General features: G+C 36.8%; 2 protein-coding genes and 1 long non-coding RNA gene across 5 annotated transcripts in view; 1 reads left to right on the forward strand and 2 right to left on the reverse strand.

Moving 5' to 3' along the window:
• The window catches only part of LOC133530658 (uncharacterized), a 231,863-nt gene extending 226,273 nt beyond the window's left edge, over positions 1 to 5,590 (reverse strand). The window contains exon 1 of the long non-coding RNA XR_009801350.1: positions 5,507 to 5,590. This is a non-coding gene — a long non-coding RNA (uncharacterized LOC133530658). The remainder of the gene's footprint in view (positions 1 to 5,506) is intronic.
• The window catches only part of LOC133530625 (facilitated trehalose transporter Tret1-like), a 50,843-nt gene that overhangs the window by 15,863 nt on the left and 19,612 nt on the right, over positions 1 to 15,368 (reverse strand). The window lies entirely within an intron of this gene.
• Positions 550 to 14,535, forward strand: LOC133530632 (uncharacterized). The gene is made up of 6 exons (XM_061868640.1): positions 550 to 4,719; positions 5,327 to 5,444; positions 6,027 to 6,109; positions 7,028 to 7,173; positions 8,760 to 11,628; positions 12,197 to 14,535. Exons 4-5 carry the CDS (start codon positions 7,038 to 7,040, stop codon positions 9,770 to 9,772), a joined length of 1,149 nt encoding a protein of 382 aa, XP_061724624.1. The 5' UTR covers positions 550 to 4,719; positions 5,327 to 5,444; positions 6,027 to 6,109; positions 7,028 to 7,037; the 3' UTR covers positions 9,773 to 11,628; positions 12,197 to 14,535.

A 15,368-nucleotide genomic window follows, 5' to 3' on the forward strand; every position in this document is an offset into this window, starting at 1 on the left:
CATTATCTATGAACCGGGGACCTTATTGTCGATGGTGCTTACGCCGCACTGCGTAGCACAGCGTTGTTTATAATATGGGAGCACCGTTGATAACGGCGTAAGCGCCACCGACATTAAGGTCCCTTTTCATACATAATGTATCTTCCTTTATACTTATAGTCCATATTAAAGTCACATCCAGAACATTCACCTAGGCAGCCTCATGTGCGTTTGAACCTTTTAATTCTGCCACATCATCTACGCGTATGTATCATCACAGTTCTATAGTTTTACCAGCTACTTTTGCTGTACACCTGTAAAAAATAAATTTATAGGTCATTTAGGATATTTAGATGTAACTATACTATGTTAAGTATTATATATATACATACACACAAAAGCCATTGATTATATATGGTATATTTATTTACCTTGCACATACTCGTAGCTCCTATGTCAGAGAAATGAAGTATTTTCAATAGGTCGCGATATATAATTATAGACATCATAAAAGCATCGATGCATGACAGATTGTCTGATAGCCATTGCACGAACACTCCGTCATTCTCATTGTATTGTATTTATGGTGTTGTTTTCTTCCAGGAACAAAACTTATTCCAATGGACGCTCACTGTAGTTATTTTTTATAATATTATTGATAGAAGCAGAACGTAGTCAGAAAATACAGGCGCGCTGTTGTTTGACACTCTTAGCGCCCGTTCAAATACTTATTTCTTCACATTTTTTAGGTAAGTCGTGATACAAACCTACAATGATAGAAAGCATCAGGAAATAATGTGTAATGCAAAATAAGCTAGCTATTGATAAAACACTTTATCGACGTAACAAGGAACAAATAGAGGACATATTTAATTAATAAATGTATTTAAACTTAAACTCAACCAAGTGTTTATCAAAAATTAGTTGAAACTAACAGATGAGATATAAAAACATTTTGAATAGCTAAACCGCGACAAAAATACATTTTTACGGTTCCGTACCCAAAGGGTCAAACGGGACCCTATTACTAAGACTTCGCTGTCCGTCCGTCCGTCCATCTGTCACCAGGCTGTATCTCATGAACAGTGATAGTTAGCCAGTTGAAATTTCTACAGATTATGTATTTCTGTTGCCGCTATAACAACAAATACTAAAAACGGAATAAAATAAATATTTAAGAGGCTGTCAATACCTAAAGCGCGCACACTGTCTATTTGTATCGAAGTAAATGAGATAGCACTGTCGCATATTACTGGGCCTGGGCAAGGGAATAATAAGAAAAATATTTAAATAAAAAAAAGGATTATTAGTGTAATATTTTACTCAATAGCGGTTTAGATATAAATGTTTTGAAATTGTGATTTTAATTGCAGACCCATAAGTCAACAATAAAGACAGAACCGTTTAATTGTGATTTTAAGACCAATCTTTGCAATTATTTTCTATCGAGCCGATTTCGTTCAATCATGTATCGAGTACAACCACGGTCTTTGAAATATAATTAATATGAACATATATTTTTCTTACTTGACTAAAACAAATAGTCTTTCTTAAAAAACTGTTTAAGTAACATCAATTTCAAGGACATTGGGTGTTGACAGCCTCTTAAGGGGGGCTCCCAAACAACAAACATATTTTTTTGCCGTTTTTATAAATAATGGTACGAAACCCTTCGTGCGCGAGTCCGACTCGCACTTGGCCGGTTTTTATACCAGATTTCTTTCAAAATGGGTGCGTCGCAGAAGTTCGTCGAAGAAGCGGCAGAACAAAACTAACTAACAAACCATGGATGACGTCACGTAACGTTTCAATCAATGGCGTCGCGTCGCGTTTCGCTCATTAGCTTTTCGCGCGCAATTTTTGTACTTTTTACTTATTATTTTAAGCAATGATAATTTAATAACGGAAATGCATTTGTAACATGATATAACCGTAACAATCTATACCGTACCGTGTAATCGGTCTATGATTCGAGCGTGTATTTTTATTAAATTTGTATGCCCAATAGGCACGACATAGTAATACCCAAAGTCTATGTAACATCTTGCAATCTACCTATGTTGTACAAATAAAATCTTTGAATCATCCGAATAAAAAATATTTCGTTCAAATTTAAACTTCATGTATGAATCCAATTGAGAAGTCATATTTCTGGTGAATTAAGTTGGCGATAACAGAATTAACAGAGGGCCTACCGCGAACCACGTTCGACGTGTTGCCTCCCTGTCACACTTACGTACGAATTCACAAGTGCGACAGAGAGGCAACACGTCGAACGTGGTTCGCGGTAGGCCCTCAGGGCTATAACCGCGAAAATCGAAGTTCGTCGATTGCAAGCATTTTTCTCTGTCACTCTAATTAGGTCTTAGTGAGAGTAAAGGAGAAAGATCCCCGCAATTTTCCAAAATCGGTTTTCGCGGTGCGCTGAGGGCCGAAACTAGACCTGAGTGAGGGCCGTTAACCGGTGTTTTAGCTAGTTTAACGATACATTTTTTTTTTATGAATTATGAGTTAAAGGTACATCTGTAACCGTTATGTTTACCTTACATAACTTACTGTTCACAATATTCATGTTAATTGGCCTCAAAATACCTTCCTATCTATCATACAAATGTCCTCGAAATATGACCCAAAAGTAAACGTTGTATAAAAGGAAAGGAGTTTATATATATATATCTCTGATGTTTCTATGCCAAACACAAGAGACAGCACGAACTCGCCTAAGCTGGTCAAGTGAATTACGGGTCAATAACAGAACTCATTATTCAAAAAATATATTTTACGACAGTCACTCGACGTTACCGATGACGGCATTAATCGCGTAAAACTACCTTTATATTTTATTTTTATTATACGATCTATAATTTCAATGTAACAACTCGGAATAAATACGAGTATATGTATACGTACATCTCTTGACTATAATTTTAATTTTATCGAGCTCATTACGCACGATTTGGCAGACTATAGAAAATAAAATTAATATGTTCTTAATTATTTAATACAATACATTTGTATTATTTAGTTAACATTGATGTACATCCATAATGAAGTATTTTGATCGATAATTCGATATTATTATTTCGCGGCAACGCCTCCCCTCCAATTTCCAACATTCGAGCAGTGTTGCCAGATCTCCTGTTTTTACAGGGAATCTACTGTTTTCGGGGTATGTTTACTGTACTACTGTTTTTTGAAGTTTAACAAATTCAACAGCAGCATGTTCAAAAAGACGCCAGATTCCGATTCCAATTCTGATAATGAAGCATAGTATGTAATTTGTAGCTTTCTATTTATAAGCATCTAATCCAAACGCAATTGCGAACGTAATCCATCTCCATTGAAGAAAGCATGGTTGTGTTTATATCAGGGTTCTGTATTGGTATAAAATTAGAGTCTGTTCGGAAAGAGAAGAGTCGTGGAATGTATGGGGTCCCATACATTCCACGACTCTTCTCTTTCCGAACAGACTCTGTAGGTAAAAAACTTAAGTAAGTCACCTGTTGTATGTAGTTGTGACGTGTTCGAATAGACAATACATGAATACATGTTTAAAACACACACACAAACAAAACAAATGTCTATTCGAACACGTCACAACTACATACAACAGGTGACTTACTTAAGTTTTTTACCTATACCTGGGTTTATATTATACATAACCTGGGTTTTAATAATTTGATATTTTCTTCATTTGAAATATAAAAAAACGTCCTTAAATCAAAATATTTGGTAAAATAACTTAAATCCACCTGTGTCCCATTTCACGAAGCTACAAGTTATAATTTACAAGCGGAAGTCTCTTTATAATACATAAGGTTAGAAAGAGACTTCCGCTTGTAAATTGTAACTTGTAGCTTCGCAAAACGAGCCACTGGTAAGTTTTGTAACTTAATTATAATCCTGATAACTTTACATATAAATAAACTACCTAAAGTGTCCAACATACATCCGTTCAAATTCAAAAGGTCATTTATAAAGGGATATTTTGCGGCACTTACGTCATTTTACTATGATTTTTGAGTTATAACTCAAAAACGGCTGAACTGATTTTATTAGATTACAGGAGACGGAGGAGACCTCATGAGCATTTTTTATAGTGAACGAAACTAAGATAAAATATCTACTACATACTTTTTCTCGGTTTCGTTAAACATAAATCTTCACTTGGCACTTCAAAATAATGAGTATAAACAGGATTTGCTCTATACAATACCTACTATTTATCTTAAAGTTAGGTCAAATAAAAAAAAATACACGTAAGGTTATGTGGGAGAGGGGGGGGGGGAATAGCCAAGAATCTCACCAAATATCACCAAGGGGGAGGGAGGTCAAAAAAGTAGCCGAAAAAACCGCGCGTGATTTGTGCACCTTGTGTACGGAACCCTAAAAAACCGTTTTGTTCGCTGTTAAAATTAATAAAAATTAAAAAGTAGAGGAAATATAATAATTAAAAGATGACTTTTGGTAAATGTTGTGAAAAAAGTTGATGTTCTTTTAATCAATCTGTTTTTTAACACATCTTTTGATTGGACCTAATGGACCTGGCACTGGCAACACTGTATTTCACTTCATCACCATCAGTCATCATCATCACTCATCAGAAGAGAATCGCAGGCAGTTGGCACAGAGTACTAAAGAGTATATTAATTACATATTAATATATGTATAGCAGAGCACAGAGGCACATTAAAACTGCCATAAAGGACTGATCATTGTATTACACGATTGTGCTCAGGGGTAAGTAACATATTTCTAAAGTCCTAAATTCAGATGCATGTCGAGATCGCCATTTTGTTTTACAAGGGGCAAGTTATGGAATAAATATATGATGTCCCTCATCAAAGGGCCTCAGTCTGGTAAATCGGAATGGCAGCGACAGGCTCGTGTCACTCCCGACCGCACTTCTGAGGAAGAAGATGGTGAGCAGCGCGGGGAGCGCGGCGGCTGCCCGCGGCGACGTGAGGCCGGTAGACCCGCCGATAACACTTCAAGCGATACTGGCTTTTAAGTATGTAGATAAGTATACAATTATTATCCCACTGAAAGCGCTTGCCGCGCCGCTGTCATTCCGGTTTGATTCGGCCCTAAGACGATTTAATTGGCAAATCTGAAGCATTTCTTTTGATAGCTGGGTATATATAACACGACTTGGGACCGACTGCACAGTGCACTTTTCGCATGAACCCTCTCGTTGTTCATCATGTTGCCGTTTTGTTCTCTTTCTATCAAGATTGGCAAACCCATCATCGTCGTGTATATTAATATAAGCATATGTAACAACAACAACCTAGGCTAGGCTACGTAGGTAACGAGGTTCCTACCATTATGTATGTTTTTTTTTCAGATTTGGAATAAGAAAAAAATCATCGTATCATTGTCTGTGAATTAATCAGAAAGAACGCAGTCACTGGAGTTCAGGTGCACAGCCACAAAAGAGATCATATGGAATTATTCATAAATAAGTTAGTTTGACTAATTTTAATGATTTGAAGCACTGGCTGACATGGTCAAATACTGCCCATACCAATGGTATTTAGAGTTTTTCTTCAAAGTTAGAATTCTGGTGCATCATAATTAATTTGAATGCAGTTTATTATAAATTAAAATCATGTTTTATTAAAGAGTTCCCTAGAGTTTTTGAATGAAATGACAGATGTGATTCCACCATGTACATGTAGGGACTCGTGGCTGGAGTACAGGCAGTATTGACCACTTGCTGCAGTCACTCACCCCACTATTTGCTCCAAAGTACTGGACCAATTGACTTGAAATTTGGTACACTTACCTATGTAAAATTTGCTCTCTTAATGGTACTTCTCCTTCCCAAACATGAGTGGAGATGAAGTTTTGATATCCAGTAGTTTAACTTTTTTTTATTTTTGTTATTTTTAGTGCACATTTGCTTGTCACTCACCATGTAATATTAGAAAACGGTTAAGAATAACAGTAATAATTTTTAATAATAAACTTTGATAGGTTTCGTAGACTTAGAGTATTATCTCTCTATTGGTCCATCTGTATATCCATCTGTCCGTATGTTACAGGCATTTTAATTTCACTGGATATCTTACCCTCTTTACCGGAACACAGCAGTGCCAACACTGCTGGTTAGCGGCAGGATTAACGGGTAAGATTGTGGAGTTTTGCATAAAGCCCTACAACCGGCTAATTATCTCTTGTCTACCACCAGTCTGTTCATATGTATTATGGGGTCTCTCTGTCTGTCCATCTGTCGCTGCCCATTTGCTCCAAAAGTACTGGACCAATTGACTTGAAATTTGGTACACATATGTAAATGGGTAACCCAAAGATGAATGTGTAAATAAATAAAAAATAAAAATATGCGGGCTTTTGGAAGGAGTAATGTAGAAAATTTTTAAAACAGTTTTGCAATGTGTTGTAAGTTTTGTATTTCCCCTCCCCATACATGAGTGAATATGAACCTTCGCATAGAGGAGATGAACTTTCGGGTGTCCAGATATTTTATTGTTTTTTTTTTCAGCCTACACAATATTAAAATTAACAATGTATTGAAGCACCCTAGATTCCTTAAATTTTGCCAGGCAAACCTGGGGATAACAAGATATATACTGATTTAAACTTAACGTTTTTTACACATTTTTAAATTATTGAAACGGGACTTACTTAATCGGGTATTGAGTTTTAAATTTAGACCACGGGGACAACGCCGCCCTCGAAACGTCGGAGGTAAATGTAAAACTCAATACGTGATTAAGTCCCGTTTTTATAATTTAAAAAAGATATATACTATCTATGACACTGAACCCAATTCAGTAGTTTTAGTGTTGTCCTTCTAGTAATGTTTTTTTTTCTGAAAGTGTTTCTGCTTTTTTGAACAATTTCATATTTGTTTTTCTTTTCAGCGTCGATATTTTTGCACCTGGGTATGTGCACTTACCCAAAATAAACGAAAGTATAACAATTATAACAAAAATAATTATTTTAAAAACAGTTTTGTCTACCCATGCAAAGCCCGGGCAGGTTGCTAGTAAATTATTAATTTTAGAGTTGAATTATTTTTTAGGTAATATAAAATGTTTTCTCTGGTGAAATTCAACAACGATGAATTGCAAATAGTACCTACAAAACGTGTGCAAATTGGCAAAAACAAACAATGCACAGTAAACTGCAAAGGATCGAAATATTCTGCAGTCGTACTTAAATTACATGGTAAGCTTTATCCACATAAACCTTGTTTTTAACCGACTTCAAGATTTCAAAAGAGGAGTTTATCAATTCGGTTGTATGTTTATTTATGTTTTAATGTTTGTTACTCCATAACTCCGTCATTTCTGAACCGATTTTAAAAATTATTTTTTTGTTTGAATTTATATATATAAAGATTGGTCCCGTTTTTGTCAAAACTCAGTTCTGATGATGGGATCCATGAGGAATCGAGGGAACTCTTCAAATGTGAAAGGCATACATATAGTGATTTTTGTATTTTCTGAAACAAATCAAGCATTTACATTTAAAAAAGTGACATTTGATGAAGTGGAACTGCTGATGATGATCAGAATGGAACTCTTCAACGACGCATAGTACACGTTTGGCGATTTCTCCTCTTCGCTGTGTTTGTTAAGTAAATTAGATTTTCAAGACAAATTTTTGTCAGGTTCGAGTCCTGACGATGGGGTCCATGAGGAATCTAGTGAACTCTTCAAATATGAAGGGCATACATATAGTGATTTTTGTATTTTCTTTAACAAATCGAGCATTTACATTTTAAAAAGTGACATTTGATGAAGTGGAACTGCTGATGATGATCAGAATGGTACTCTTCAACGACGCATAGTACACGTTTGGCGATTTGTCCTCTTCGCTGTGTTTGTTAAGCAAATTAGATTTTCAAGTCAAATTTTTGTCAAGTTCGAGTTCTGACGATGGGGTCCATGAGGACTCGAGGGAACTCCTCAAATGTTAAAGGCATATATATAGTGATCTTAGTATTTTTATTAACAAATCAAGTATTTACATTTGTAGAAGTGACATTTGATGAAGTGGAACTGCTGATGATGAACAGAACGGAACCTCTGACCTCGACCTTATTGGCCATTTAATACTTGACCATTTTTTCCCTTTTACAAGCTTTTATTTACTTTCACCTGACCGTTGTCCGTTTGTAATCAAATCTTGCAAGTTAAATTTGACCCACTTCCCGGTTTCTGATGAAGCTGAAAATTTGCATACATATGTAAGTCGGGTGACAATGCCATATTATGGTACCATCGAGATGATCTGATGATGGAGACAGGAGGTGGCCATAGGAACTCTGTGATAAAACAACGTAACCTAATTGTGTCTGGAGTTTTTAGAATTGTCTCGATGAGTATTAGTTACTTGTGGAAAGAAAAGTACAGTCAGCGATAAAAGCTTGTACCAAAAATTAAATTTTTGCCAAAAATTTATTATTTACTTTCACCAGACCATTTGTCTGTTTGTAATCAAATCTTGCAAGTTAAATTTGATCCACTTCCCGGTTTCCGATTGAGCTGAAAATTTGCATACATATGTAAGTCGGGTGACAATGCAATATTATGGTACCATCGAGCTGATCTGATGATGGAGACAAGAGGTGGACATAGGAACTCTGTGGTAAAACAACGCAACCTGATTGTGTTTGGGGTTTTTAGAATTGTCTCGATGAGTATTAGTTGCCTGTGGAAAGAAAAGTACAGTCAGCTTGTACCAAAAATGAAATTTTTGCCAAAAACTTATTCCTAACCGACTTCAAGAATAATATTACCGATTTTCAGATTCGAAAGAAATATTGGAAAAAGAAATTGAGAATGATAACTTAAACAAATATGCACACAATAAAAATGAGGACAATAAAATGTTATTGCCTGCGAACTGTGAATCGTCTGAAAACTTAAAAGAGATATTGGAAAAAGAAATTGAGAATGATAACTTGAAAACCAAGAAGACAAGAAAAAAGAAAAGACAGGCTGTACACAATAAAAATAAGGACAAGACTATTTTATTGCCTGCTGACTGTGAATCGTCTGAAAACGTTTCGAAAGAGATGGCTGTACCCAATAAAAATAAGGACAATACAATTTTATTGCCTGTTGACTGTGAATCGTCTGAAAACGTTTCGAAAGAGATATTGGAAAACGAAATTAAGAATGATAATTTGAAGACCAAGAAGGCAAAACAAAAGAAAAGAAATCTGTTGAGAGTGAAACTTACAGATACTCTTGATATCGACAAGGCTCGAAATAGTTCGTTAAGAATAATATGCGATACAGTAATTACAGGAGGACAGCCTGTCCATAATAAAAATGAGGATGATACATTTATTGACACAATTTTATTGCCTGAAAACTGTGAATCGTGTGAAAACGTTGCCGATTTGCCTTTAGAACAGTTGATAAAAAAATATGATTTCGATTCTAATATAGAGACTGTTGACCAGGAAATGGGAGCTGAGATCTCTTACTGTCACTTGTCTCCTGTTGATCCTGAAATAGAATTTGAAATTAGCACTGGACATGATGAATTAGCACCTATTAATGTTAGTAAAACACTTACCAATGCGAGTGATTCTACTTATGTACCAGATCAGACGACATCTGTAAAAGATATTTCCCAAATTTCACAAAAATCTGAAACTTTTAACAAATGTTTACCTGTAGATGTCAGAAAAGTTACTGTTCCACAGTCAAAAACGTCAGACACAAGAAGAACAAAAAAATATTTTTGTCCATTTTGCAATAAACTTCAAACAAAATTTGCTAGACACCTAGAACTTCTTCATTATTCTTAACCTGAAGTAAAAAAGTTATAAAGCTACCGAAAAAAAATCCTGAAAGACAAAAAATCATAGAGACCATACGCAAAAACGGTAATTATATTCATAATACTCAACCCCAACATAATACAGGAATACTCATTACATGTAGACAGCAAGTGCATAATGAAAATTCTGCAGAAGACTATGTATGCTGTAATACCTGTAAGGGTTTCTTTTCAAAAAGAACTTTGAGACTACATTATCGTAATTGTGGCGAAAAAAACTACAAGAAAGGTGCTAAGCAGACGATGATAATGGGACGACGAATTACAGGATACATTCATCCTCGAGCAAATATATGTCTTCGAAGGAAAGTATTTCCAGTGTTACGGGATGATTCAATAACAAGACTAATAAAATATGACGAATTAATAATAATCTTTGGAAATAAATTGTGTGAAAAATACACTTTGGAGCATCAACATGACATGATCAGAAGTCATCTTAGACTCTTAGGGCGTTTTTTAACGGCTGTCAAGGAAAAGGATAAAAACATTGCCGATTTATCTTCAGTGTTCCAGCCCAAATTTTTCGACACTGTATTAGAGGGTATAAAGATATGCGCTAGCTATGACCCGGACAAGATGATGTATGCAGCACCATCGGTAGCAACTACAATCGGAACATTAATAAAGAAATGCCTAAAAATGCATATGTCTGAGTGTATTAAGACCCAAAATGAAACTGCGAAAAAAGCTGCAGAAGATTTTCTTATTTTATTTGAAGAAGACATACCAACCACCATTAATAAAAAAGTCTTCGAAGATCAATTAAAAAAGAAAAGAGAAAAAGTTGTTCAGCTACCAACAATAAGTGATATTTCTTCTTTATACTCCTTCTTGAAAACAAAGATGTCAGAAGCCTATGATGCCCTCGAAAAACAATTTACCCTAGAATCATATAATACTTTAGCTGAGAGTACATTAGTTTTGCTTCAAACTTTCAATAGACGCCGAGCAGGAGAAATAGAAAGGCTTTTAATATCAGATTACAATAAACAAGAAACGGTTGACAAGAATGTGAATTCCGATGTATATGATAACATATCTCCAGAGTCACGAAAATACGCACAAAAATTTGTAAGGATTACCATACGTGGTAAACTTGGTAGGGTTGTGCCAGTTTTGTTAGATGCATTCATTGTAAAATGTATAGAAAAACTGATGAAATTACGACATAAAGCTGGATAAGTTCTGAAAACGAATATATCTTTGCAGCTGCATCAAAAGATGGTAACAAAAAGAACTATTTACGGGCTTGTCCTCTTATGCGCAAGTTTTCAGAGGAGTGTGGAGCCAAGATGCCTACTACACTTCGAGGAACGACTCTAAGAAAGCATGTAGCAACTTATTCAGCTATACAAGGTATTGAAGAGCGTGAAGTAACTGATCTTGCAAATTTTATGGGACATCACAAAGATATCCATAAAAGTGTTTATCGAGTGCCAGTACCACTGAGAGATTTGGCCAATGTGTCAAAAATATTAGAAAATGCTATGGGTAATTGCGAAACCAATGATGACGATAAATGCAGCAACATTTTCGATAAATCTACAAGCACACCCACAGAAAACAATCGTATAGACAAATCCATAACATCTCTCAATCGCAGTAAACTTGTTATCACCGACGATTCAGTTTCCAGTGAGTCCAACGAACTTAGCCACAAAACTAACGAAAGTGAGGATAAGCCTATAAAGAAGTTGCTAAAGCGCAGACGACGCATTGTTTCTGATGATTCACTTTCAGGTTCAGAACAACAAAGAGAACCAATTGAGCCAAATGATCCTGAACCTGATAGCTTTACAGATGGTACAAATCGTCGTAGTAGTAAGTGTTTAAATTAATTTTATACTTAGTACCGCTACTCCGCGTCATAACCGTTTATCTCTATTCACTCTGCAACTGTGCATTTTTGTACTAAACATTTTGACTGTAATTAACATACATACCATAGGACCCCGGGCCTAAAGTTTGGAAAATGTGATTTCAGTTAAATGTCCTGGAATTTTGATATGTTATACATTTTTCTAATTTGTTTCTTGGTACAATACCACGCTCCAAAACTGGAATAACTAATATCCATAGCTGAAACTGCCGCTAAGCTAAAATGGGACTGGGCAGGGCACGTCTGCCGTATGCCGGATGACCTGTGGGCCAAAACAGCCACCTGTTGGGTCCCACTAGTTGTAAGGCGTCACGGTAGACCTCGTCGGAGATGGCGGGACGAACTTGATGCCTTCGACAGAGACTGGTGGGAGACTTCCGAGGATAGGGACACGTGGAAGAATAAGAGGGAGGCCTTTGCCCAGCAGTGGGACAGTATGGGCTCATAATAGTAATAGTAGTAGTTTCTTGGTATGTGGGGTACAAGTCTTATGTCTTTTATTATTTTCAGCTTCTCCATTTGGTAAAACCAAACGGGTAAGATGGAACAGTGATGAAAAATTTGCAATTGCCGATTGTTTTGGTGATCCCACCAAATGTTCCAAATTGCCTTCATTGAACGCATGTTTTGAAGCCACCAAAAAGTACACAGCTTTGAAAAGTCGAACCCCGCAGCAAATTAAGACCTGGATTGACAACCAAAGAAAAGCTAAAACTCGCTTGGAAGTATATAAGCTTAAATCAAGAAAATATTAATATTACTGTAATAATGTTTAAATATATTAATGACAGTGAATATGTTAATAGGCAGGTCCACACAGAGCGAACATACGCGCGAAGCAATTTCCGCGCGTTTTCCTCGCCCGAGCGCGCTGCCTCGGCCGAGGCACGATTACACTGGCAGTTTTGTGCGCGAGGAAATTGCCTCGCGCGTATGCTCGCTCTGTGTGGACCCGCCTAGTGACTAATAGAGGAGCATCATCACTCACATACACTTACAAGCACACAACACACACGCGACCTCGTCTGTCGCCTACGCTACATGTACTCACCCTACTCATGGAAATTGAGTTGCCCTCAAGTAGACACACCTATAATAGTACATTACGATACAAGTGCGAAAAATAGGAAATTCGAAACGAGTGGCGATAAATTAAAACACGACCGAAGGGAGTGTTTTAAATCGACACGAGTTGCGAATTACCTATTCGCACATGTATCGTACAACGTTTTACAGTACATATGGCCCTTTAAATGTTCGACACAGTAACGTAATATGCTACTTCTCGCACTAGTGCTATAAAGTAGCCCCATATGTACTGTAAAATAACTTATCTTTTTTACCAAGGCACCAATCATCGGTATTGGGGTCGGGTGGTACCGTTAGCTGCTATTTTTTTCTACATATAGACTCCTGTCTATACCTTCCACACCATGGTGTAGAGTATTGACACCTCTAATACCTAAGTAAGGTGAGAAAGCTTTGTCAAGCTCTACCCCAAAAGGCGGTAGAACCTGGAATCGCCAGGGAGCAATTTCTTCCCAGTTTACAGTTGCATCAAGACGGACCTAATTTGGTTCCGCACACTTGTAAACAGCTTCTATTCCTGTTAATATTATAGATATGTACATAGCTACTGTTCATAGTATACATAACACATTACATTAGTTACAAGCATTGTAACACCGTTGGTTACATTTTTGTTGCAATATGTATAGTACAAAGTTCTTTAAGTCAGCGGGATTTCAGCACTAATTACCATTTTCATTGGGTATGGAAAGTAGTTAGTTATGATGTAAGCTAAGTAAGATGAATAAGCTAACTAAGTAGCAAGTTGGTTCTTGTTGTAATTGGCATAGGTCAAAAATAGTATAATGTGAATACTGTATGTTATGCAAAATTTGGTAATATTGATAGGCCTAGAAATACATTTTCTAGTTAATATAATTATAATGTATATATTTTTAGCAATTAAAATTGATACATTAGTTAAGTCATTGGTGATATTACGGTTGGTCTCAGTTTTCCGGAAATTTGGGCTATCCCAATTTTTTTTGTTTTCAATATGCTTGTACAGTTGTTAACAACGCTAATATATTTTCGTTTGTTCTTGCCTTGTGTTCCAGTAACTATCACGATGTTTTATGGCTAGCCATAGAAAAACGGGTGTCATTACTTTTCTACCTATTGTTTTAAACATTCCATACCGCTGTGGGTAACATATTTCATACATTTGTGTTTTCTGTCAACAGAACCACAACGAGATGTTCTGCAACTTTTCTTTCAACAGCAAGAGACTAACTCCATATCTTTGATTACTATCAGTTATTTTGAGGATGTAATGAGGAGGACTGAGATCCCCATTCGGCATCTTCCACCCACATTCGACAAGTGGAGGTAATCTTTAAATAGCTGAATGCCAATATCAGCAAAGGGCTTGATAATTTGCCCTACGTAGGTGGTGGCCAAGTACGAGTTTTGTTGGCGGCAATTTGTTAAGTTACTTTACATGTTGGAACATGACTGCCCGTAAGTCGTTGATCTCTTTGAACATGTAAAATAACTGGAAAATTGCCGCCAGCAAGACACGTGCTCAGCCACCACAGTCAGACATATTATCAAGTACTTTGCTAGGATACTGTTGACACAGCCACTCAATGTAGAATGGGCATCTCAGCCCATTACATCCTCAAAAGAACCAATATCAAATATCTCTTGCAGTTCAAACATCTCGTTGTGGTTGTACCGACAGATAACGCAAATGTATGCTTTAATCAAGAGACATTCAATCCACTAAGGTGTGTATCTTTTTAATTACATTATTAAATAAAAATTGATATTTTAAGAAAGAGTTTTTATTTCATACTAAATCTTATTGTGCTGCTTATGTACCTACATCAACGGGGGTGTTAGAATGCCTGTTTGTTTCATGCTACCATAGCTCTTAAGGTAGCCACATACGCTACACTTTGCATGATGGTTGTGTCTGCACCGGCATTATTTACCTATAGGGCTAAGATCCCGACCATCTTAGCCCTATAGGTAAATAATCTTTATCATTTGTCACCATGCCTGTCACGTTCTAACAAGTATGTAAGTGCGAAAGTGACGGGCATAGCGACAAGTGATAAAAATGGAACCATGCTGCCACTGCTGTCGGGAAAACTTAATGGCAGTGGAGAAACTGTACTCGACTACTCGTAGAATTTTGCCTGCCAGGTATGCTTGTGCAGGGATACCCGTAATGCATAGCCTAGCCTAGCATTTTAGACCCTTTATTGAGTAAGCCTCTGAGGGCCTACCGCGAACCACGTTCGACATGTTGCCTCCCTGTTGCACTTGTAAATTCGTACGTAAGTGTGACAGGGAGGCAACACGTCGAACGTGGTTCGCGGTAGGGCCTCTGACTCGCCTCTGATGGCCTCTCTACGCACCGTCTACTCTGGCGGATACCGCAGCTATTTGTTAGCTGTGCCTCTATTTATTACATACTCCCTGGTCATATTACACACACAGTGTGTATGACTATCTCATATCTAACAAATAGGTGCGTCCCTCGCCGGGCATCCGCCAGGGCAAACCGTGCGAATAGGCATTGAGTTGCCCCATTTTAGCTACATACACAGGGTGGAAAAAATCTATGGTCCCTGGAGTGGAAATACCTTAAATCTTTGAAATAGCT

The sequence above is a fragment of the Cydia pomonella genome, chromosome 23, assembly GCF_033807575.1.
Source record: "Cydia pomonella isolate Wapato2018A chromosome 23, ilCydPomo1, whole genome shotgun sequence".
NCBI classification, from domain to species: domain Eukaryota; kingdom Metazoa; phylum Arthropoda; class Insecta; order Lepidoptera; family Tortricidae; genus Cydia; species Cydia pomonella.

Coding starts and splice junctions, on each gene's coding strand:
- LOC133530632 (XM_061868640.1), top strand. CDS start 7,038: ATGTTTTCTCTGGTGAAATTCAACAACGATGAATTGCAAATAGTACCT. Junction 7,174..8,759: donor AGTCGTACTTAAATTACATG/GTAAGCTTTATC, acceptor ACCGATTTTCAG/ATTCGAAAGAAATATTGGAA.